Below are 24,809 nucleotides of genomic sequence, written 5' to 3'. Positions count from 1 at the left end.
CCTTGCTGTACTGGTGAAGTTTGCTATTAATCCTATGTAGGGTAGCTGCCCTAGACAGCGTCCACAGGCCTGTACTTGTGGACAGGAAAAAAATTTTCCCAGTGGAGAGAATTATTATTTCTTTTGAATGGACCAGCTTGTCTTTTTTTCTATCTTAAAATAATTGGGTTATTTTCTTTGGAAGATAATTTTTCTTTTGTGATGGTAGAAAAGCTTTCTAAAATTTGAGGAATCTTAGCATTAACTCAATGATGTCATTGGGACAGGACAGAGCTGCTTTTTTTAAAAAAGTAGAAACAATCGAAGTAACAGAAATCATAAGGGTACAGCTGCATAATGAACTTTCATGAACATTATAATCATTTAGATCAGGAAACAGCTTATCAGAATACAAGAAGTCTCCTTATGCCCTATCCACTTGAAAGTAACCTCTGTCCTGCTTTAATGGATTAATTTCATCTCCTTTTGTACTTTATATAAATGGATGCATACAGTGTATAACTTTTTGTGTCTGGATGCTTTTGCTCAACATATATGTGACATTCATTCATGTTCATGCAGTTGAAATTTATTCATTCTCAGAATTCTATGTAGTGCTAAGATTTTGTTTGTGGTTACATGGAACTTATAGAAACTTTGGAACAATTGATCTCTTTATAATATCAAGCTTTCCAATCCATGACAATACATTTTTACATTTTTTGAGAGTCTCTTAATTTTTCTTAGCGTTTTGTAATTTTTAGTATAGGCATCTTACATGTTTTTTATTAGATGTATTCCTAGATATTTGATGTTCTTGTTGTTATTAGGAATTATTTTTTAAATTTCATATTGTTTTGGATACTGGATATAGAAATAGTTCTTTTTCTATATTGACCTTATATACAATGACCTTGCAAAATTAGACTTGTTCTTAAACTTTGTGGATACTTTAATATTTTCTATGTAACCGACCAAACTATCTTTGAATAATGACAATTATATTTCTTCCTTTCTAATCCTTTTGCCTTGTGTTTATTTTTCTTGCCTTATTGCATTGGCTAGGATCAAGCCTTTTTTTTTTGTTTTGTTTTTTAAAAATTATCTCTGTATCAGAAAAATTTTCGAAGGAGCTCCCTAGTGTAATATGAAGAGCAACTAGGAAATTATGTTCGTTCACTCATAAACACCAAAGTTTTTTATTTTTATTTTTTTTGGCTGTATTGGGGATTTAACGAAGGGGTATTCTACCGGTCCTGTTATTGAGGCATTGATTGATTGATTGATTGCAGTACAGGGATTGAACACAGGGAGCTTTACCACTGAGCTGTCTCTCAGCCCTTTTTATTTTATTTTGAGATAAGATCTTGCCAAGTTGCCAAGGATGACCTCAAACTCAGTCTTCCAGCCTTAGCCTCCCAAATTACTGGAATTACCAGTCATGCACCACTATGCCCAGCCGTATCGAAATTTAAAATGTTATGGTATAAAGCAGTCCACCATATTTGTAATGCATACCCATAAATAAATAATTAAATCTTATCTACTAACTGCCCTTGGCATTTCTATTCCTGAAAAGCAGAAACTTATATATATTCATATGTATAGATAGATAGATATACATAGATAAAGATAGATATATAGATATAACATAATATTCATTTATATATTATGAAATTTGGCAAGGATCCTTAACAAAGTCCTTGTCAAATAGGTATTCAAAGTGTTCCTGCCTCAGAGGTAGCATTAAGAGAGGTTATCCAGAAGCATTTTTAGGGAAGGACAGAGTTTCTGGTGTGAGAGACAGCACCCACTCAACAGTATGGAGTCTGCTTAGTTAGTGACTAGCTGTAGAAGATAGCAGCTGTCTTCCAGAGTGCCTGCATTTGTCTAAATGAGCTGAAGACTTTGATCAACTTGAGTATAAAAGGAGAATGTGACCTTTTAAGTGGAAATTAGAACAAGAGGCAAGGATTGCAAAGAAAAATGAAGGCTTTTGGAGTCAGAAAAGTTAGTTGCCAATAGGGATGAAGGAGGATCCTAGTCATTTTGGTGTCCTGCAGATAGGGGAAGGTGTTCACTCTTGAGTGTAATTAAGTGTCTGAGGTGTAACTCTACTGGACAGTGCAGAGGAGACATAAGGATACAGCCTTGGCAGTGGCAAAAAGTAATTCTTACATTGTCTTCTCCTGGTTTGTCTTCCTTCTCCATCTCGTTTCCTATTTCTTTAATTCCTTTTTGATTTAGTCTTTTTCCTATCAGATTCCATCTGGGAGGTAATGGAATGGAATGGCTAAGAACTGCTTGGGTGGAAATTCCAGGCATTTACTATGGCATATTTCTTTGAGCCTTATTTCCCTGTCTGTAAAAGAAAATAATGAAGTAGTTTTGTTTGCCTTTTGTTTTTGTTTGTTTGTTTTTTGGTACCAGGGATTGAACTCAGGGGCACTTAACCACTGAGCCACATCTCCAGCCTTTTTTATTATTATTATTTTTTATTTTGAGACAGGGCCTTGCTAAGTTGCTTAGGGCCTTGCAAAATTGCTTAGGCTGGCTTTGAACTTGCAATCCTCCTGTCTTAGCTTTCCAAGTGTCTGGGATTACAGGCATGCACCACCAAACCCAGCGAAAGTAGTTTTCATATTTGGCTAGGAAAATTGAATGAAATAAGGTACATGAAAGCAATTTGGCAAAGAGTAAATGTTAAGAGATCTGCCCATATGCCTCTTTGTTGGTCTCTCTTGTTCTTTTCCAGAGATATGGTTTTTCCTTGCCCATTTTTCCTGTGTTCTAGAGCGCTTTCTCTTAACCAGGTACAATGAAGTGTTTTTATTTTAGTTGGGAAAAAAGGTTTTAACATTTTTAATGTACAAAGTGGGTGAGTGGAATATCTTCCATTTTAGTCAATATGGCAGAAGACTGCTAAAAGGATAGTAGGAAGCCTTTGCTTCCTCTCCCCCCTCATGGGTAGCTCCAAAATCTTGATCAATTCCTTCAACTCTTTTGGTCTCAGGGGACACTTAACCACTGATCTCCATCCCTAGCCTTTTTAATTTTTTTTCTCTCTAATTTAGGGCCTCTCTAAATTGCTGAGGTTGGCCTTGAAATTTTGATCCTCCTGCCTCAGCCTTCTGAGTCACTGGGATTACAGGCATGGACCACCATTCCCAGTTCTTCAGAGTTCTTATCTGTATGTGTAAGGGCTTGATTTATGTATATTAAGGTCTCAGTCTCTCTTAACTGCATCTATGAAAGGATCCTAAGAATCAAATTATGCATGCATTGAGGAAGGGTCTATGTCTGGTTTGCTTTCCATCACATCCTCAGCACCTCCAGAATGGTTGGCCCATAGAAAATACTCAAAGAATACAGTGAGAGGGCGAGAAAAGGGAAGGAAGAAGAATTCTTTACGATAAGGAAGGTGGCCCATATTCATCAAGAATTCTTGTTAGGGCACCATTGACCCACACTATGGGCCCATCTTCTGTAACTCTGAGCTTAAAATCAAAGTTTCTAATTGAAGAAGATATTTATCAGCTCAAATAGTAAACACTTTTAACATTTCTAACTTCCCCTCAAGAGTTTATGATCTGTTTTCATTTCCAAAGTCCTAGGTCTCTGTCATTGTTTAAGGCAGCTATGCAAAGGTACTCTATTTTTGAAAGCACAGGGTATAATTATGCAACATCATAGCACCATCTGCAAGGTGCTGTGCCATTTTCTTTATTTCTCAGGCAGCATCGCATACCTCATTTTACAAATGAGGAAACAGACTGAAAGCAAAGAACATTCCTTGGGCTTCTGAGTTCCTGCTTTAAATACACCACTGTCTCTAACTCATGCCATAGTCTGGGCTTCTACCTCTAGTCCAGCATAACTTTGCGGGAACTGAGCTTTCTTCCTCACCACTCATAGGATCCCTAACATTCAAAGGATCCTCCTGTCAGGATAGATCTGTGAGACCTTCCATTCTTCTTCCTTCCATGTTTCATTGTCCTTCAAATGGTTGATTCCTGGGGGAAGAAACTATACATGACTAACATTGTATGTAAACTTATAGGGTGGATGTGGTCCCTGCCTTCAAGGTTAAGAACCAATTGGAAATAGAATCTGCTTGTTTGCTCTCCAACATTTCTAGAACTCCCCTTTGTTTAGAGAACAGAAGATTTTACATGTAAAATAGTTTTTAGGTGAAAAAGTACTATAAAAACTTAGAACCAAAATGGTGTAATACACGCTAAAAGTTCTGTTTATATTTGAAGAAATGAAGACATCAAAATTAGCTAAACTTAAGTCAAAAAGTGATTACAAATGAATACTTTTAGACAAAGTAAGAAAAGTACTTTTCAGGGGCATGTAACTTGTTTAGTCTGGAACATCATTACTTGTCTCCATTATTTTGCCCAAAATACCTATGGCAGAGGACTAGTGAGAGTAGAGGCAGTAACGAGGACCGTGCTGAGAGCTGCCTCAGGGGGACCATGTTCTGTGTCAATCGTCTGACTCTCCCTCCACATTTAATAACAACATCCAAACAACAACAATCTTGGCTACTTTGTGTCTGAATATCTGAAGACATTTGATAACAATTGAGTGTTGGCTGCCATGATGTCACCATCGAAAAATCACGAGAGACTCTAATATTAGACTTCTAAATATAATCTGCCTGTTCTCAACTTATTTCATGTATTCCGGAAAAGCAATTGGCATTATGTAAGAAAGGAATTATAAAAACCAGTCTTTTCTAGTCAGTCACTGGCAGGACTCAGCTAAACCTTGTTGTCTGGGGTCAGGTGCATTGGTGCACACCCGTAATCCCAGCTACTCAGGAGGCTGAGGTAGTAGGATCACAAATTCAAGGCCAGCCTAGGCAGTTTATAGACCCTCTCAAGATAAAAAATAAAAGGGGCTGGGGGTGTGGGTCAGAGGTAGAACATTTGCATGCCATGCACAGAGCCTTGTGTTCAATCTTCAGTATCTATCTCTCTCTCTCTCTCTCTCTCTCTCTCTCTCTCTCACACACACACACACACACACACACACACACACACAAAATAGTAGTTTATTTAGCTTATGGTTTAGAAGTTTAGTGTCTGTTGCTGGTTCATAACATGGCAGAAAAGCAGAAGGGAAAGTGAGCATGTGCAAGAGAGACAAGTCTGAAAAGCTGGATTGTCTTTATAATAACAATGTATAATAATAATTCCCTCAAGAACATCCTTAATTCTCTTCTTGGGGGCAGAACACTCATGACTCAAAACACTGCCTTAAAGTCAAATATGAGTTTCAGAATGGACAAAGCACAGTCAAACCATGAGTAGCATCATGTATGGAAGGACTGGTTGTGAAAAGCTGCCCTTGCTGGTTGGGCACTAGTTGGGCCTAGGCCAGAAGTGACCACAGAGGTAGCCAGGACTTCAGTATGCTTTTAGCCTTTCCTAGTAAGTTGGTTGGTCTATTCAATTCCTTTGCTTTTTAAAATTTTTGTAGTGCTCCTGAAGTTGAGTGTTTTTTATTCAGAGCTAATATTTAGAGTTACTTGGAAAAGAACTTTTAAAAAATCATATATATAATTTGCTACTCTCTCTGTATAAGAAATGTATTTGCACCAGCAGTTTGAAGCCTTTGATAAGCTAATGTATAGTGCCTATCAACACTTTTTTGACTGTTTTGTTGTTTTTGGAAAAAAAATTCTTTGTGGCCTTAACTCTTGGTGGACCACCACCACCTGCTTTTTTCCTGAAGATCTATCACCTATAGGATTTTTTAAAAATATTTTTAGTTGTAGATGGACACAATACCTTTATTTTATTTAGTTTTTTTTTTATGTGGTTCTGGGGAATGAACCCAGTGCCTCACACATGCTAGGCAAGCACTCTACCCATGAGCCACAACTCCAGCCCACCTGTTGGATCTTTAAGGGTTTTGGAACCTCTGAGAAACAAGATCCATTGCCAACGAAATTTGGGGGAAAGATTTGGCTAATTAAGAGTGTCATTTCTGATTTTAAAGAACCGGGGAGGGGGCTGGGACTGTAGTTCAGTGGTAGAGCGCTTGCCTAGCATGGGTGAGGCACTAGGTTCGATTCTCAGCACCATTACCTTAAGTACATGTATGTCTGTACATATGGTATAACTGTACATCAGGTACAATCAGAAATGAAAAGTTGTGCTTCATTTGTGTATAATGGATCAAAATGCATTCTGCTGTCATGTATAATGAATTAGCACAAATAAAAGAAAAAAGAACTCTTCACTGGGTTTTGATGGGAGTTTATATGTGTGGTTTGCTTTCCTTGACACTCGACTTGACAAGAACAGTCAGCTAGTTTACAAGGTTTGCAGAAGGAAGCATTAAGCTCCTTGTTAACAAGCTGACCTCTGTCTTCTGATTTTCAGTGGTGCTTCATGCCCCACCTCCAACCAAGATCAAACGGGAGCTGCATAGCCCCTCCTCTGAGCTGTCGTCCTGTAGCCATGAGCAGGCTCTTGGTGCTAACTATGGAGAAAAGTGCCTCTACAACTATTGGTAAGTGGAGCAGGGAAAGGCTTCCCAGAAACAGCCATCAAGTTCAGTGACCCAAATATTATCCAGCAGATCCTTGTGGGAGTCTTTTGTGGCATTGATATAGGTATAGCCTAATCCATTGGGAACCACTGAGCTACACATAAAAGGCAAAACATTTAAAGTGCTGTGGCTCTAAGGGAACCAAGTTCATGGGATATCAAGCCCTGCTAGAGCCCAGAATACTGGGTGTTTGATCTGTGGCTTTGAGGAAGGTAATATATACTTCTTCATGTCTATCATATGTTAATGTGAACTTTAAGCACCAAGGAAGTAATCTTTAAATCAGAGTAAACAAAAGAGTCCCGATGCCTGTGCCCTTTACTTAAGAATATGCAGGCCCCCAGAATGAAGCTTTAATTTTAAATCATTCTTTGCTAGAGAAGGTAAACATAGATCTCTGCCTGAAAGGGGGAAGAGAAGACTTGTTAATTCAAGTGATATTACATCAGAAATTTACCTTCTGCAAAGATTCTAATTCCAGGAACCCTGGAATATTTAGGAGAGGGGGACCAGAGAGTACCTGAGGTGGAAATTTTCCCCTCACCCATCTACCCCTACACGTGCATACATACACAGAGAATACTTTTAGAAAGAGGGAAAAAGGAAACCGGAAGCAGAGGCTAAAATTATCTTTGTGAAAAATCACTAGAAGTGTTAAACAAATCCCTGTGACGCAGTGTGTTTGTCACTTTTCAGAGGTACAAATATTCCCTCAGGGCTGCTAGCAATTTAACTATGTTAATGCTGTCATTTCCTGGCAACAATGGGCTGCTCACTACTGTTCTGCTGGACCTGGTAACCATGCTAATGGCTTCATTGCAGTTTAATGGTTCCTTTTCTTTTTCTGTTCACAGTGCCTATGATAGGAAGCCTCCCTCTGGGTTCAAGCCATTAACCCCTCCTACCACTCCTCTGTCACCCACCCATCAGAATTCACTGTTTCCCCCATCTCAGGCAACTCTGCCCACCTCAGCGCATGCCCCTGGAGCTGGCCCAGTACAAGGTGTGGGCCCTGCCCCCACCCCTCACTCGCTTCCAGAACCTGGACCACAGCAGCAAACATTTGCGGTCCCCCGACCACCACATCAGCCCCTGCAGATGCCAAAGATGATGCCTGAAAACCAGTATCCATCAGAACAGAGGTGGGTGCTGCTCCGGACCTTCTGAACTGCCTCCAGCATCCCTCTCCTTTTCTCAGTGGGAGAAGGGAAGCAGTTAGTCGTATTTGCCAGGTACCTATAATGTTCTCATTCCACTGAGGCATCTTGTGAGGTAAGACCAATAATGATATGAATATGACTTGTTTATATACCACACTGCTCCCGAGGTACTCCAAATGGTTTGTAGACATTACGACATCCTTATGAGGTAGGTAAGGAAGAGATAATTAGTGCTGCCCGCCCCCCTCCAAGCTAAGGGAAGGTTGACTTGCCCAGGATGTGTAATCTGTTGACCCTCTTCAAGGGCAGGTTTCCTGGCTCCTCATTGATTTTTGTCTGTGAGAGATGATCTTTGGTTTATGCTGCCTATAATTACTTTATTACTATTTTACATACATATTAGGGAAGATTGCTGAATTACAGGAGTCATTATTATTCATCTGATTTTAACACGTTTCAACATTAGATTAACCAAAGACCTTGATTGCTTTTGAGAAATCTCATGGTTAGTTTTTCCTATAGTTTTTCATTTCTAATAAGAAAAGCGAGGCATCAGGGGTAATTTGGAGTCCTTCATTTATCAAAAACTAAAAGTATTAAGGGAATTTATTCTGTACACTCCAAACTTGAGTTCCAGCCTCCTAACTCTATTATCTGTGGTATTCTAGAATTTTGAAGGTTTATAGTCTGCCTTTACGTAGAATGCTCTGGGGACCTGTCTTTTTTTATTCCAAGTCTCGAATGCTGAGATAAAGGCAGTTGTCAGTGATATTACCAAGGGCTGCCACATGATGAGCATTCCATTTCATTTCTATCTTGCCATATATTGGCGGGTGAGGGAGCAGAAGGGAGAATGTAGAGTGTACTTTCCCAGGTCTGGTCCAGCTCAGATTCCTATCCATATTTACTTGGAGTTCATTTTCCTTATTTCTAGCGAAGTAAAGTGCCTCTGGCTGGTTCTGATCCATTCCTCCTTTGCTCTGACAGCCCCCATAAAGAACTACATAATTTGGCTGGTTGGTGTTTATTCCCTTGGTTAGGCCAAGGGCCAGGAACACCTATGCTGTACAGGACCCCAGGGGTGAATGTTGTTAGGGTGCTGGCTCAGGAGGAGCCTTAGCTTATTTGAAAGAGCTGCCACCAGGCTTTTGACAACTATTACCTTATATTAACAACCTTGTCCTTTTTCAAGATAATTGGGAAATTTGGACTTTTATGTAAAAAGTACAGTTTTTTGGGTTTTTTTTTTAAGTTGGCAACTGATTTAAATTAAAAATAACAACATTCTGCAGTCTAAACAAAACCTATCTGTGGGCAAAATCACTCTGCATGTCTGCCAGTTTGTGAACTCTGGCCTAGACACCATTTTTATTTCAACAGTTTTTTAGTGTTATGTTTTATGAACTTTTTAATAGCTCTGTGACCAGGACAGAATTAAAAAACAAAACATTTTACAGAAGAGAAATCAGGCATTGGAGCAACTAAAGGACTTCTAAAGAACGCACAGCCAAATACAGTGTCCTACATTCAGAAACCAAATGTAAACTCCTGTAACTATACTGTTTGTTTTGGTTATGATCTTTTTTTTTTTTTTTGAGTTCTTGACATCCACTAATGGCTATTAAAAACTGGATAAGTGACCTTGATTCCAACTTAAACTCTATCCATCTCATAATACCACCAGAACTTCTCTCTCAAATTACAAAACCCTCAGGACCTGCATAGTTACTCCAAAATCATGTGATAACATATCTTTTTTGTTTTGCTCTGGTTGTACTTTATCTGGTCAGGTGAATCAAGTAATCTTTTTGAGGAAATCAGCACGGTTTAGACCCCTTTCTTTAGACTGCATTTCACCTTATGTGCTTACTGTCCCCAGTATATATTGATAGTGATGGCAGTTTGCTAGAATCATACTTGAAACAACCAAAATGTAATCTAGTCAAAAGTGCATTCTTAATGTTTCGTGTAATTTTCGTATATAATTCTTCACAGCTCAGTTTATTTTTAGAAGATAAACACTGTGTTTGAAAGCCGTGATTTATCTTGATTTCCTCCCCACAAGAAGGGGGAATACCATGTAATTTGGCATGTTCAGACATGTTCCATTTACACTGAACGACCAGCTGCTTCTCCAGGGACGTGCTCTGCCTTCAGCCAGCCTGGTCCTGCCAGGATTTTCAGCAGGCTGCTCACGGTGTTTACATGTGCCGGGTGGATCCTGCGTTACGCCCATAGTGCTGGCCACATGTATTTCTGTCTTTTATTGTACCATATCTCATTACATCTCAAGTAGAGGAAGGTCCCACGATTCAGCGGAAGGGGCTCCACTGAAGAAATATGTCATCTAAGAATTTTGAGATACCCTGATACCCTCATGCACTTGACAGCCAGAAAAGATAAAAACATTCTTGTAGTGGCAAAATCCGTTTCTGGATAGTCCCTGAGAGCATCAGCATCCTGGAGATGATCACGCTGCCATTGATAGACTCTAGTGGCTGAGTGATCAAGAGAAGGCTAGTTACATTTGGCATCTTCTAGGAAAAGAAATGGCCTGACCTGTTCTCTCCTTTGGTGGTGACAGTCCATACCTGAAGGCTTACTGGGATGAGCTAAGTTTTCTGGAATTTTGATTTAATAGAAACTACTCAGTCCTTAAAGATAGTAGATAAATCAAGATCTTTAATAGACTCAAATTTTTCTCGTTTCCATTTCTACTCTTAAGGTCCATACCTAATAAATTGTCATTCATTTTTACCTCTCACATTTTATAGTTTTTAGAGAAGAAAAGACTTGACTATGAGTCACATGTGTTGTGGGCTGACCTGAAACAAAGCAAATGTGTCTGACGCATCTCTCTCCACGCACCCTGTTAATAGCATGTTATGTATGGCAGCACAGATTCACTTTGGGATCCAAACTAAGTTTCTTGGATGATTAATGGAACCTAAATAATGAACTTCTAAGAATACAGATATGTATATAATTTAAAAAAAAAAATTTTAAATTCGGAATCTTAAGAGGGCTGGTTTTCAACATTTTACCATGTTTACTGAAAGATTATTACCTTTTATCAAGATGTTTAGTAAATGTTCCTTCTACCTCTAGTTTACTAAAAGTTTTTAACATGAATTGATGTTGAAATTTATCAGACATTGTTTATGGCCCTATTGAAGTGATCATATGATTTTTCTCCTTTAATCATTTGGTACATTACACTGATTTAAACAAAACCAACTTTTTTGTTTGTTTCTTTGTTAGGTACTGGAGATTAAACCCAAGGGCACTTTGCCACTAAGCTACATCCCCCAGTTCTTTTTCTGTTCTTTTTTTTTTTTTTTTTTTTTTTTTTTTTTTAAGACAGGGTCTTTCTAAGTTGCTGAGGCTGACCTCCAACTTGCAGTCCTCTTGCCTTTGCCTCTGGAGTAACTGGGATTACGAGCAAGTGTCACCTCTCCCAGTCCAATCTTGGATATTTGTGACACATTCAACACTTGTTTATTATGTGTTTGTGTTTTTTTTGTTTTTTTTTTTGTTTTTTTTTTTTTTTTTGTAAGTTGCTGAATTGGGTGGATTTATTTTTTGTTTGTTTGGCACTGCTGGGGATTGAACCCTGGGCTTCATGCATGCTAGGCAGGTGCTCTACCACTGATCTACATCCCTAGCCCTGAGCTTGATTTCCTAGTATTTATTTAGGACTTCTGAATCTACATTCGTGATTGAGAACAAAGTATCATTTTTTTCTCCTGCTTTCGTTGTTTGGTCTTAGCATGGAGGTCTCATCAAATGAATAAAGGGTGGTCATCCATTTTCTGTATTCTGGAATATTACACATGAAATTGGTATTCTTTGTTCCTTGAATTTTTAAAAGAATTTACCAGTAAAACCATTTGAACTTGACATTTTTCTTTGTGGGAAGATTTTTAATTACTGGTTCAGTGTCTTTGCCTGTTACAGTTTTGTTCTGGATTTCTATTCAGTTGAATAGGTTTAATAAAATGTTTTTCCCTAGGAATTTTGTGTGAGTTTTAAAATTAATTGGTAGGAAGTTGTTAATTATGTCTTTTTAAAAAATCTCTATAGCATCTGTAGTTGTCTCTTTTTCATTTTTGATATTGTTTGTTCAGACCTTTTTTGCTTTTTTTAACCTTAACATATACTTTGTCTAATTAATTTGGTTGGATGACTAGTGCATTAATTTTTTTTTCCCTTTTTATTTAGAATATGAGTTTATAACCAAGTAAGATGTCTTTTGAGGCTGGGAATAATATAGACTGATGATTTCCATGTCTCTTAAGGTTCATGTCTTATCTAGAAATAGTTGCTAGTCGTTTCCCCTTTCACTCCCCAAAGTGTCCCAGTGTGGACAATCAATGATTTGATCTCCCTACCCAAGTCCTGCTTTAGTTACATTATATAAGTTCTGATTTGTAGCATTTTAAAAATGCAGTTACAAGCATTTCCTATCATTTCTTTTGACCTTGGAGTTATTTCAAATATGTTTCTTAACTTCTAAGCATGAAATGTGATTTTTATTTAAATGTCATCATCAGAGTATTTAAAAAGTTGATACAGTTAGGGAAACAAGGTAGGCCTATGACTCTGGAGTAGAATAGACTGACAGACCTAGGGTTGAATCCCAGCTCTTCTACTGTAGGATGTCAGGCAGGCACTTCACTTTTGTAAGCTGTGGTTTCTTCGTCTGAAAATGGAAGTATACTACACTTCCTGCATAGAATCATTGTATGGATTAAATAAAATCACATTGGGATAGAGAAGATGTTCAGTAAATACTCTGAGACAATTTTACTTAAAACACCGCTTTTTATATTCCATATACTAAAAGAAATCTTCCAAAACATATGGAGATACCACAAACTTAGAAAGTTAATGTTAAGTTTTTTAAATGTAGCACTCCTTTTATCCCAAATCTTTTCATCATAAGGCTTATCATTCTGTAAATGCACAACTGATACTTGATTCATCTAATATCCTAGTAGCATGTCATATTTGCTTCATCTTCCTTCTCCCAGATTTCATCTTGAGAAATCAGACCAACATCTAGACCTAGAAAGGACACATTTTCCCCTCCCATCTCTCAGGGTTTTATCACAGTTTGGATCGACTGGTTTGAATCTAAGCAGTGTTGACAGGTCTCCAGGAGTTGACAGTCCTGGGAGTTGTTTCAGAGGTTTTTGGGTGTGCTTTTAGGAACCATGTTTGGCTCAGGAGTATATGGCAGGAAAATAAACACAGATGTGAAGTTGGGCAGCACATTGCCACTTACAATAAAAATCAGGATCCTCTTTCTGAAAAAGGAGAATGGATATTGTAGACAACTAATAAACTCTCTTAGTTAGATTTGTGTCTGTGATGGTCTTCTCCCAACTTCTTAGGGTCTTTAGACTTGCATAGCTTCTGATTTTAGCTGGGGAATTATAGAAAAGGTCGGGTATTTGAAGATTTTGTGTATTGAGGACCTAGCAGTGTGCTGGGCCCTATTACATACATTCTATTGTAATGATCTTTACAATAGCCCTTTGAGTCAGATATCCTTGTTGTCTGTCTTTTATTGATGAGGAAACTGAGGTTGGGAGCAGTCACATAACTCACCCAAGGTCACACAGCTAGTAAGTGGTAAAGATTGGGTTTCAGCCTGGAGTGTTTAGACTCCACAGCCAGAGCCTCTCTGTTTTTCATCACCTTCTCTTAGCCTTAACAGAAATATTAAGTGGTGGTATTGGTTTCTAGGCAGATTGCACACACCATCTCTAAGCTGGCCTCCGAGCCCCTACTTCCTCACCTGGCACCCATAGCCACTGTGTAGGCTTCATCAAATCTGTACTTTTCTCCTCTTTTTTCCCCATAAGCATTGTGTTTACTCTATATGTTGGCAGGAGAGACTGAAAAGGAAATGCAGAAAAAGCATCTAACGGTTTTCATAACGTAAACCAAATGTTGGTAGCGTGGGTGAGCTCTTGGGAGGAAAGGCGCTATATAAATCTGACAAATAAATAAATAACTGGTTCTTTAAATAAACTGGCACTGTAAAAAGCCTTACTCAGTAGTCCATCTTCCTTTGCTCACCAAATGTGAGTTCATTATGCTTGAGCTCTGTTGGGGTCATGGGCCGCAGTGGGAGGGAAAGGAGGCCGGGTAGAAACCGGCTGCTCCTGGATTCAGAACGATCGCCTGCCTCAGTAAAGAAGCAGTGGCTTTGTCCAGGCTATTTTATGTAGACAACACATTCTTAGATACTTCAAAAGCATTGCTGTGAGGGGAACAGGGTTCAAATGAAGGTCAGTGAGTAAAGTTCACAGAATGTATTTTGAGGACAAAAACTGTATTACTTTACTAATCTCTACAAATAAGAACAATCACAGCAATGAATTCTGCGAGAATCTTTTCTTCCAAATATTTTGGGTTGATGACCTACCCCCAAGTTCCCCTTTGCTACTCCTGCTTTTTCAAAGCAAACCAGTGCTGAACAACCCCAGTTACAGAAGCTGCCCTGCAGACCCCAGGCCTCGGAGCTTCATGTGTCCTTAGAGTGTGGGGTTGAGGGGTGGCCGGTGCCCATGTGGAAGGACCTTTTCCTGCAGAGGCTATCCCAGGCCACTCTAGAATTTCATGCTGGAAGGTGAGAAGATGAACACTAAGCGGAAGTGGGGCCATCAGACCTGCCAGCTGCAGAGGCTCTGGTTACAGAACTGAGAGGTACAGGCCATTTTGGAACCATCAGAGGAACTGATTTGTGGAGGTCACCTTTGAAGTTGCTAAGACGATGGCAGAGAGGAAAAGGAGAGAAAAGGGAAGGTGGGTGCCCTCATTACTCCTCCTCCTAAGTAGCCTAAGTTTGGGCACTTAATAAAAATAAAGCCTTAAGAATAGCTTTTTGAGTTTCCTTTCTGAAAGACTTCCCTTCAGGTTTGCAGCATGCTGCTGTGCCTGAATTCTAAATATCAAGACTAAACGTGAGTTGCAAATTTCTTGTCTTCAGAGACCCTTGCAAGGTTTCCTTAAATAATAGCAACTTTGAAAATCTAGTTCCTGATGAAGTTCTGCTATAGGGCATGCCTATCCCTTGTGAAAGGCTCTCAGCCCGCTGAACCTTATTCAGTTACTAAAACACATTGAAAACATTGGCCAAACAGATATGGGTACTTTTGGTGTCTGGGTTAAAAGGATAAGTACATATAAAATTGCTGAGGGATCATGTTATAAGATTATCTTACGGCTCTATGCCAAGCATGGTGGCACACACCTGTAATTCCAGCTCCTAAGGAGGCTGAGGCAGGAGGACTGCTAGTTTGAATCCAGCTTGCCAATCTAGCAAGACCCTGTCTCAAAATTTAAAAAAGGATTGGGGATGTAGCTCAGTGGTAAAGTACCCACAGGTTCAATCCCCAATACTGGGGGGAAAAAACATGCAATGCTGGTTGCAGTGGAACGATAGCCACCTAAGAACATGCTGTGACATGCTGCACCCCCTGATCTGAAGAGTGTTTTATCTGCACCCAGATCTATGCAGTTTATGATTTCAAATCTTGATGTTCTAGAAATCTGTTGGCCACCTGTTGCCACAGACTGATTTAAATCTAAGTCAAGTTATTGATTAAAGCTATTCAAAGGATTCAGCTAAAAGTAGAGTAACACCAGTGTTACAGAATTATATTGTTGGTTTTATTAAAAACTCATCAAGGAACTGAGGGTGAAGCTCAGAGTGTGTTTAGCATATATGAGGCCCTATATTCAATCCCCAACACTGAAAATAAAAACCCTCTTTGAAATTAGTTGTTATAAATCATTCATTACTTCTCAAACCCTGATTCCTATTTTCTACCTGAGAAAACCACAAATGCTTCTCTACGTACCCAGAAGTTAGTGCCTCATGCAAATGTCATGGATTGAGGGTCTCGTCGAGCCACACTCTAAAAGCCTGTTCCTGTCTGTCAAAGATCAGGGCCATGGCAGAAGCCAGGCTTTATAGATATGATTGTGTTTCACCGTTCCAGAAGCTTTGGGAGGATAGTATATCCCCACGTCACAGATAGGGAAACAAAACCAAGACTCTTTGCTCTGTCCCACATTTAGGACCTGGCATCACTTGAGGGTCTCAGGCTTTCCCTTCTGTTGTACTGCCCATTCAGCAGGGAGGGCAGTTGGCACACAGCTGGGTTTATCTGACAGCTAAAAGGCATCAAGGATACTCATTGATTAATAATCATAACAAAAGGTTTTTTATTGTTTGTTTGGGTTTTTTTTAGAGAGAGAGAATTTTAATATTTATTTTTTAGTTTTCAGCAGATACAACATCTTTATTTGTGTATGGTGCTGAGGATCGAACCCAGGTCTCACGCATGCCAGGCGAGCTCGCTACCGCTTGAGCCACATCCCCAGCCCTTTATTGTTCTTACTACAAAAACAATGCTTGTTTATTTTTAAACCATAGATGGGCAAAAAAGAAAAATCACCAAAAATCATAATTCTCCCAAAGCAAGCAGCATTAACATGTAGGTGTAAATCTTCCCACCATTTTATATGACTGCCATAATTTTTTTTATTTTAGTAAAACTTTGATGTTCTATGAATTGTTTGGCAATATTTTGAAAATCTTTCTTGGTTCCTATGTGTTTGCATAGTACATTGTATGTAATGGTTGCTTTCACTTAAGTGGTTTTATCACAATGTACTTGGCCAGTTCCCTTGTTAGACATTTGTGTTAGTGGCCATCTTTGTAGCTTTCTCCATTCTGATTCAAGTGACATTTATGTGCCAGGCATAGACTTATTAGCTACTTGCTTATCCTCCAAGGAAAAAATATTTCTCTTTTTACTTTGTACATTTTTTTATTACTAGTGAACTTAAATTTTTTATTTGTTTATGACCATTAATGTCTCTTAATGATTTTCCTGTTTATGCCCTTTACCCATTCTTCTCTTCTGAAATGTTAATCTTTTATTGTTTTTTAAAAGCTATGACATTAACATTGTCAGTTACAGATTTTTCCCTGGTTTTACTTTTGGTTTTGGTTTTGATATTTTCTGACTATTATAGATTTCCCCACTACCACCACCAATTTAATGGTTTTTTTTTTTGTTTGTTTTTTTTTTGGTTTTGTTTCTGCTATTTTTTTGGCTTGTAAAAATTTATACAGTGAGATATATCCGTGTTTATCTACATGGTTTCTGCTGTTAGTATGATACTTAGAAGTTTCCCTCACTCCAAAATTATTTAAGTTTTCATATCTATTTACTTTGGTATTATGGTTTCACATTTTACATTGAAATCTTTTATCCACTTGAAATTTATTTTGGCATGTTGTATTAAATGAAATCTAACTTTTTTCTCACTAATTTGAAATGCCAACTTTAACAAGTAGTAAGTTTTGGAATATACTTGACAGATTTTGACTTTCTATTTAATTCCTTTGATCTGCCATCAATTTTTCACCCTACCATCAGTGTTAATTATTATAGTTTTATAATTTGTGTCAACATGTAGTGGGTCATTATTTCTTTCTAAAATTTTTTCATCTTTTAAATAAAGGTTAGAATCACTTTGTCAAGTTGATTGGGAAAGTATTTTTATAGAATAATTTGCAGTGATTCAACAGCTTCAAAGTCCTAACTACTTTTTTCCTTTTTACTTAGATCTTCTTTCTTTGCCACAGAAAACAATTTCAAGATTTTATTCTTATGTGGTCTGCACATTTGCTGATTATTCCATGACTTTGATTGCTGATATGACTGGGATTTTTTTTTCTTTTTTAAAAATACATTTTTAACTAGAGCTAATTTGTATTCTTCGGTCTTCAAAAAATTCATTCTATTCTATATATAAGAGAGAGTAAATGAACTAGTGAAAAAATATGTGTATTTTAGTGGTAGTTGCAAATACTTGGTCTTATATAGTTAGATATGTAACCTGGCTCATAATCTGTACAGATAGACTACACATTAAATAAATGTAGGAGATTATCACATCATTGCTCTGATTATTGTTGTTTTACCTCCCCACCAACTCAGGATTGGAAATATGTAATGTAATTTTGGGAAAAGGGTAAAATGTCCAAAAATATGAATAAGTAGTTTCATTAATCTGAACCTCTAGTCCCCACTACTCTAAGTAAATATCATAATGTCTCTATTAAGCAATTTAACTTCTTTCTTTTTATAGATTTCAGAGACAACTGTCTGAACCCTGCCACCCCTTCCCTCCGCAGTCGGGAGTTCCTGGAGATAATCGTCCCAGTTACCACCGACAAATGTCAGAACCTATTGTCCCTGCAGCTCCCCCACCCCCTCAGGGATTCAAACAAGAATATCATGACCCACTCTATGAACATGGGGTCCCTGGAATGCCAGGTCCCCCAGCACATGGGTTCCAGTCACCAATGGGAATCAAGCAGGAGCCCCGGGATTACTGCGTTGATTCAGGTGAGCATAAAATCATGCCATTTGTTTCTTCATTCTCATATTTATCTGTCTGTTCGTTATTGAGTGTCTTTTGTCTGTAGAATCTTGGGGAATAATAATTTTATAAGAATTGCCTTCATGCTGGGATCAGTGGTGCATGCCCGTAATCCCAGCAGTTTGGGAGACTGAGGCAATAGAGTTGCAAGTTCAAAGTCAGCTTCAGCAATTTAGCAAAGGCCTTCAGCAACTTAGTGAGACTCTGTCTCAAAATACAAAATAAAAAGGACTGGGGATGTTCCTCAGTGGTTAAGCGTCAATCCCCTGTACCAACAAAACAGGAATGCCTTCAAGGGCTGGCAGTATATAGTTCAGTTGCAGAGCTTGAAGCCCTGTATTTGATCTCCAGCACTGAAAAAAATACAAATAAAAATAAATTGCCCTCTAAGAACTTACGAGTTAGTAAAGCAAACATGGTTATATGTAATTGGATACAGAACAGAGCAGCTGTGCTGATGGTAGGAAGTGCAGTAGGCATTCAGAGATAGTGCAAAGTGCACCTCCAAGTCAAGCCTTAAGATTTCTGGGGTATGGTCTCAGATGGTACCCATTTAAGGCCTCTTAGCTATAGGCTCACTGGACATAAGGAACACATTCTGTATTTTAGTCCTATTCTTGGCTTTGTTTTTTAATTCAAAAGACCTATTAAAATCCCAACGTAACTCTAAGAAAGAGTCCACATTTAGGACCTGGTTCTTTCTATTCTTAAAATAGTGCTAAGAAAGCACCTAGTATTATATAGCAATTTGGAGTACTGGTATACCATGCAAAAGATTGTTTTGTTGGTTGCTTCTTGGAATTCACTGCTCTGTTGTAGCACTGGTAACTAGGAAAGCTGTGTCCTTCAGCAGAAAGGTATAACATGAGGACAACTATTGTTTGGTTAAAGGATTCCTCTTGCCTAGGAACTTTAGCATTTCAAAAAAATTAAACTGTACACAGGGAAATTCTCCTTCCCCCACCACTCATTTATTCCCTATGTGTCTTAGAGTTAGGCTTATTGGATGAAACCACTGAGGGAAAGGAGAATTGGAATTTTGTAGCTTGCAACATTTAGAAACTGTGTTTCCTCCGCTTCATTTCCCCTTTAGCTTTACTAAAACTTTTTCACTCTTTTTTTTTTTCCTTGCAGATAAAAGAATCCCAGGTTAGTTTGTGTGTTTTTAACCTTTCCTTTGGGTGCTTTGCTTTTCTTTTTTTGTACTGGGCATTAAACCCAGAGGTGTTCCACCAATGAGCTACATTCCAGCCTTTTAATTTTTTTTTTTTTTTTTTTTTTTTTTTAGACAGTTTTACTAAGTTGCCCAGGCCAGCTTTGAACATGCAATTCTCCTGCCTCTGCTTCCCCAGTAGCTGTGATTCAGGCATGTGCTACTGTACTTAGCTATTTGTATGCTTTTCTTAAGACCTTGGGAAAGGTCATGCTATCCATATGGAATATGAATAGCTTTCACATATGGAATAGGATATAGAATTTGCCTTGGTCTTCACTGAGATTACATATAGATTGCTCTATTTAAGCAGAAATTGGTTAAGGAAAAGATTGGGGATGAGGGCAGAGGGAGATACCTGTTGATTTATGACAGAAAAATTAGGTAGTGATAACTTGCAAAGATGTCCACTAGCATTCCTCTTAAAGGCTTTGATGTACTTTTCTTAGGAGTAGACATAACCAGAGACCTTTTTCCCTTTGGGATTGATATTTTAATCAACCATGATAGGCTTTTCACTCTACCCCACTCACTTGAAGCAAGACACTCAACAACGTTACCATATCTCTAATTCTTGGATCTGAATAGTGGTGTCCCTGGGTGGGCTTGTCCCACCTAGGCACAGCTCAGTTCACTTTTCCTCTCATGGACTCCTTGATATACCATGAGGCCTGAAGAAGACATCACCTGAGTATGAGTGGATTTCAGTATAACAGACTCAACGTGACAAAAATTAATACTTATCAAATTGCAGTCCCCGCTCCTGCCAGTTCTTGTCCTAGCTTCTTAAATTCATATCCCCTAATCCCGTGGGCCCCAAAATACCCTCATCCCTTGGAGCTGAATGGGACATGACCATCAACAGTAAAAGGGAGCAAGATGAAAATGATCTAAAGCAATCTTCTTCCTCTACTCTCCATAAAGCCTAGGAGACCAAGTTCAACCTTTTGAAAGTTAATTTTTCTCCCATTAATTTTCTGGCCATATTTGGTATTAACTTGTTTCTCAAATGTGTGGATTAGTAGGGCAAGGCATCATTTTTTTTCCCCTTCTGTGATTATTGAGGAGAAGAGTCTTACTTTCAGATGGTGGATTAAGTTTCCCATGGTATTTATTGGGATGATACCACTTTCCCAGAACAAGACCAGAAGGACTTGACCCTGGAGCAGAAAGTTTAGGGACTTTACTACCAAGCTGATCCTGTGTGCTGCTCTTCCTACAGAACCTTTTGACAGGAGTCTGTGTGTCTCTGTTTCCCTTTCAGAAGTGCCTAACTGCCAGTCATCCTACATGAGAGGGGGATATTTCTCCAGTAGCCATGAAGGTAAGGAATTTTCTTTTTTAAAATATACTAAATTTAAAAGTGCTATTTCCAGGCTGTGGTTTGAGATCATAGGTTAAACTTTTCTTAGCTAATGAGTATGCATGCTGATTGATCATAATCTTCAGTTTATCTTGCACATAGGGTCTGAGGCATGCTTCTAAGCACTTGTGAGGGCTGCCATCATTTTTAAAAGCAGTGACCCTAACTTTTAAGAGTTCACAGGAGAATATGGGGAAAAAAAGGGAAGTTGGTTGACTTCCACATTTCCAGACCGATCAGCCTAAACTAGAACTTTATAATTAGGTCAGTGGGGATAATCCAAGGACATGTTAGAAAACAATTTTAAAATGTGTTTCTAGGTTTCACTTAGTTTGGGTGGCTAGCTTTCCCTTGTAATTATTACATAATAAATGGTTGCTGCTTTTAACATGGAAGAAAAATTTGAGGTGTTCTTGGCAAATAAGATGTGTAGATGTTCTATAGCATATGGCCCAAGGAAGTGGTCAGATGGAGCTAGGAGCTCAGTTTCCTGGAGGAGCTTGCTTTTGATCTTGTTTTAATTAAAATATAAACTTCTATAGCTTCTTGTCACAAGTAATAAAAGTTATACAAAATTTAGCAAATACAGACGGGCAAAAAATTTAATAAAAATTAAATTTCATTGTCCAGAGATCATCATAAACTTGCTATGTAAAATCTTCCATTTTTTTTGCAGACATAAATATTATACAGATCATACACAGGATTCATCATTTTATACTGTTCTTTCTTTTAACAATAGTCATTAACTCAATGAATGCTTAATATATTTCAAATCCTGTTCTAACTTCTTTAAATGTGTCGATTTTAGTCATTTAATATTTTCATTACTCCTAGAAGACATATATTCCTATTAGCCCCATATTATATGAGGAAACTGAGGCTCAGAAGTCTAGGAGTTTGAAAGGTTTGCTCAAGGTCATATGACTGGGTAGGTAAAGCCAGAATTCTAAGCCAAGGCTTCATCGCCCTCCTCAGTATACAGCCAGTGTAATTGCTATAGCTTCCAACATCCTCCTTGATTGCATCTGTAGTGGCAGCACAGTATTTATTATGGGTATGCATTTAGCTGATCACCTCTTGCTGAAAATGTAGATATTTCCAGATTATTCACAGAATAACCAGAAATAAACGTTCACCTAATTAAATCTTTTCGCGTTCCCTTGATTAATTCTTAAAGCTAAATCCCTGAAATTTCTGGGTTAAAGGAATGACATTTTCAAGGCATCTGCTGCCAGTGTTTGTGAGGGCCTGTGTTTTGTTGTTGTTTGTTTTTAGGGCATCAACACAGATTTTTTTTTTTAAATCTAGAATTTCTTTAAAAGAGTAATTAGATGGGAACGCAGAGGAGGAAGGGGGCCTTTTGTGGGGGGAGGATAATTGAGCTGTCAGAGCTGCAAGGATCATTTGCTGAATAGCTCCTGCATGAGTGGATGACAATAGCAAATCAGCAGGCTCATTTGATGGAAAGGAGCACCGTTGAGGACTAAAGTCTGTGGGTCATGAAAGGCCTTGAGAGGTAGGCTCTGGGCTTAAAAGTTACCCTTCTGGGCAAAAACACTTCTTTAGGTGGTAGGTTTAGGATTTCCCTGAAATAAAGAAGGCTTTTTTTTTTTTTTTTTCCTTAGAACAGCTTCCCCAGAAGTGTATCTTCTTGTCTATTAAATAGCATTTCTTAAATATCTAGAGCAGTGTGATTCCCCAAACCTGTGGCTTCTGCTTCACCTGGAACTTGTTGGAAACACACATTCTCAAGACTCATTTTAGATCTATTAAATCAGAAACCCCAGAGTGAGGCTCAACAGTCTGTATTTTCACAAGGCCTTCAGGAAATGCACCTCCAAGTGTAAGAACTAAAGTAGTGATTCTCAACTTGGCTGCATATTAGAATCACCTGGGGAGTTTTAAAAAAATTATGTTCTGCCTTCATCAAAGCAATTAAATCATAAATTCTGGGGTGGACCGAGCATGGTGGCACATGCCTGTAATCCTAGAGGCTCAGGAGGCTGATGCAGGAAGATAAAAGGTTTGAGGCCCGAAGCAACTTAGCAAGACCTTGCCTCAAAGTAAAAAGAAATTTTTAAAAAGGGCTGGAGATATGGCTCAGTGGTTGAGTACCCTTGTTTAAAAAAAAAAAAAAAAAATGCTGGCGTGGGTTCAGGTGCATGTAAGATTGAGAACCATTGATCTCTGGCATTTTAGGCGGAAGATCTGATACTCATGAAGCATTGGCTGATTTTTACAGGTGATTAGTTTACAAGGGTGGTTCATATGAGTTTCCCACTAGTTTGGTTAGGTGGGACATCCGGGTGTGTTTCCTCTGGTTACCCTGTGGGGGTCCAGCCCTTCAAGGGAAGGACTACAGGACCACTGGCTGCAATAGGCACAGCTGTGCAGGGCTCTCTTCCAGGTTCCTGAATGTCTCTACAGAAGCAATTGATGTTTGCAGCAGGCAAACTAGGAGGGAGTGAGGGAATAAGGGAGGAAAACATTTTACATAATTACAACATTTAGCAAAGAGCATGCTCTTAAAGGAAATATTTTTAGTAAGACACTGGGTTGCTTACTATACACAGTCTATCTGGTAAGTTTGTGTGCGTTTTCTCCCATTCTTTCCCATTCCTTTTCCTGACCCAGTGCATAGAAGAAGTTTTTTTCAAAGATACCAGTATTTTTAATTGTTCTAAATAACCCTGGCATGGTTTTTCTATCCTTATACATGCTTGACCACAGATGCCTGTGAAACAGTTAGCAAAACAAGTGTTTCTGATTGGCATCTGTGATTGCTAAGATAGCCTTCCTGCCTTAAGCCTTCACCTGGAATCCTTGCAGAATGTTTTGAATCTTTCATTTCCACTTTACCCCTCAAACAAGTTCTTCCTTCCTGCCACCTTTATTTGAGTGATTAGCTGGTTGTGGCCACAACTGAAATAACTGATGGTGCAAATTCAACTGACATAAATTTCACTTAAACCAAGAGCATCTTCCAGATGTTTTAGAAGACCACATGTGGCAATAACTAGAAACCACAAAATGATTACTCCTTACAGGCAGTCCTTCATCTGATTAGTTTTAAAAACCAAACTGAGAATTTAATCTAGCTCCCCCTCCCCGCCCTCCACACACACACACACACACACACACACACACACACACAGTAAATGTATTATTCTTACCTCAAGAGGAAGAAAGGTTCTAAAAATAACGTAATAGTTTTGACAGGTGTGTAAACTTTGAAGTAGTTCACTTATAGTGTCTTTATAATGAAACCATTAAAATATCATGTATTTATCAAAATACATATGGAAGGTCAGAAAATAAACATATAGGTTCCTAGCAACCAAGGTAAGAAAATGATACAGATAAGATTGTGATGTAAAGTATACCAACTTATCATAAAAGTCAAACAGGTTTCTAATACCAAATTGGAAAATAAATTGATCAGGACTCGCTAAATCTCTGACTTAAAGGTTAGCATTGTTTTCTTAAGTCTTTTCCTAAATGAAGACTGTGGAATCTCCTATTTATTCAAATATTTATTGAACACTTCTGTCTGCAAGTGCTGGGAGGACACTAAAATACTCAGTATGTGGTCCTTCTTAAGGAGTTTCAACTCCATTATAGAGAATGTTACGAGAAGGCTCTCTCACTGTCCAGTTAATTTCTTAATAGTAATTATCCCAATGTGCAGTTATTTTTTTAAGCTATCATTTATTATAGGAGCTATTCTTGGTGCTCTGTTGTAAAGAAATAAATCAGTGGAATAACTCATTAAATTCTCATAACAACCTACAGGGTAGGAATTATTCTCTTCCCCAGACTTTCTTGATGAGGAAACTGCAGCACAGAGGGATTAATGTATTCAAAGTCACAGCTAATTGGGGTCCATCAGTTTGGCTCCAGGACCTGCATGTTTTAACTTCCACACTATACTATGTCTTATTTCTTTTTATCCTTTTTTTCTGTTTCCCCCAGTTGAGACATAAGTTCCATGAGAACAAGAACCAAGTCTATATTGTTCTAACTCCTTACCCACTTCTAGCATAATGCCTGG

At 38.4% G+C, this 24,809-nt stretch overlaps 1 protein-coding gene across 1 annotated transcript in view; it reads left to right on the top strand.

Annotated features, from left to right (window-relative positions):
- Etv5 (ETS variant transcription factor 5) overlaps positions 1–24,809 on the top strand; it is a 57,596-nt gene that overhangs the window by 21,476 nt on the left and 11,311 nt on the right. Inside the window, exons 6-9 of the mRNA XM_076867513.2 lie at positions 6,378–6,507; positions 7,401–7,688; positions 17,886–18,145; positions 20,657–20,716. Of these exons, the coding sequence (XP_076723628.1) occupies positions 6,378–6,507; positions 7,401–7,688; positions 17,886–18,145; positions 20,657–20,716 (738 nt within the window). The remainder of the gene's footprint in view (positions 1–6,377; positions 6,508–7,400; positions 7,689–17,885; positions 18,146–20,656; positions 20,717–24,809) is intronic.

Source organism: Callospermophilus lateralis, chromosome 10 (assembly GCF_048772815.1).
Source record: "Callospermophilus lateralis isolate mCalLat2 chromosome 10, mCalLat2.hap1, whole genome shotgun sequence".
NCBI lineage: Eukaryota > Metazoa > Chordata > Mammalia > Rodentia > Sciuridae > Callospermophilus > Callospermophilus lateralis.
The sequence above is the reverse complement of the archived record's forward strand: the minus strand, read 5'-3'. Positions and strand labels throughout refer to the sequence as shown.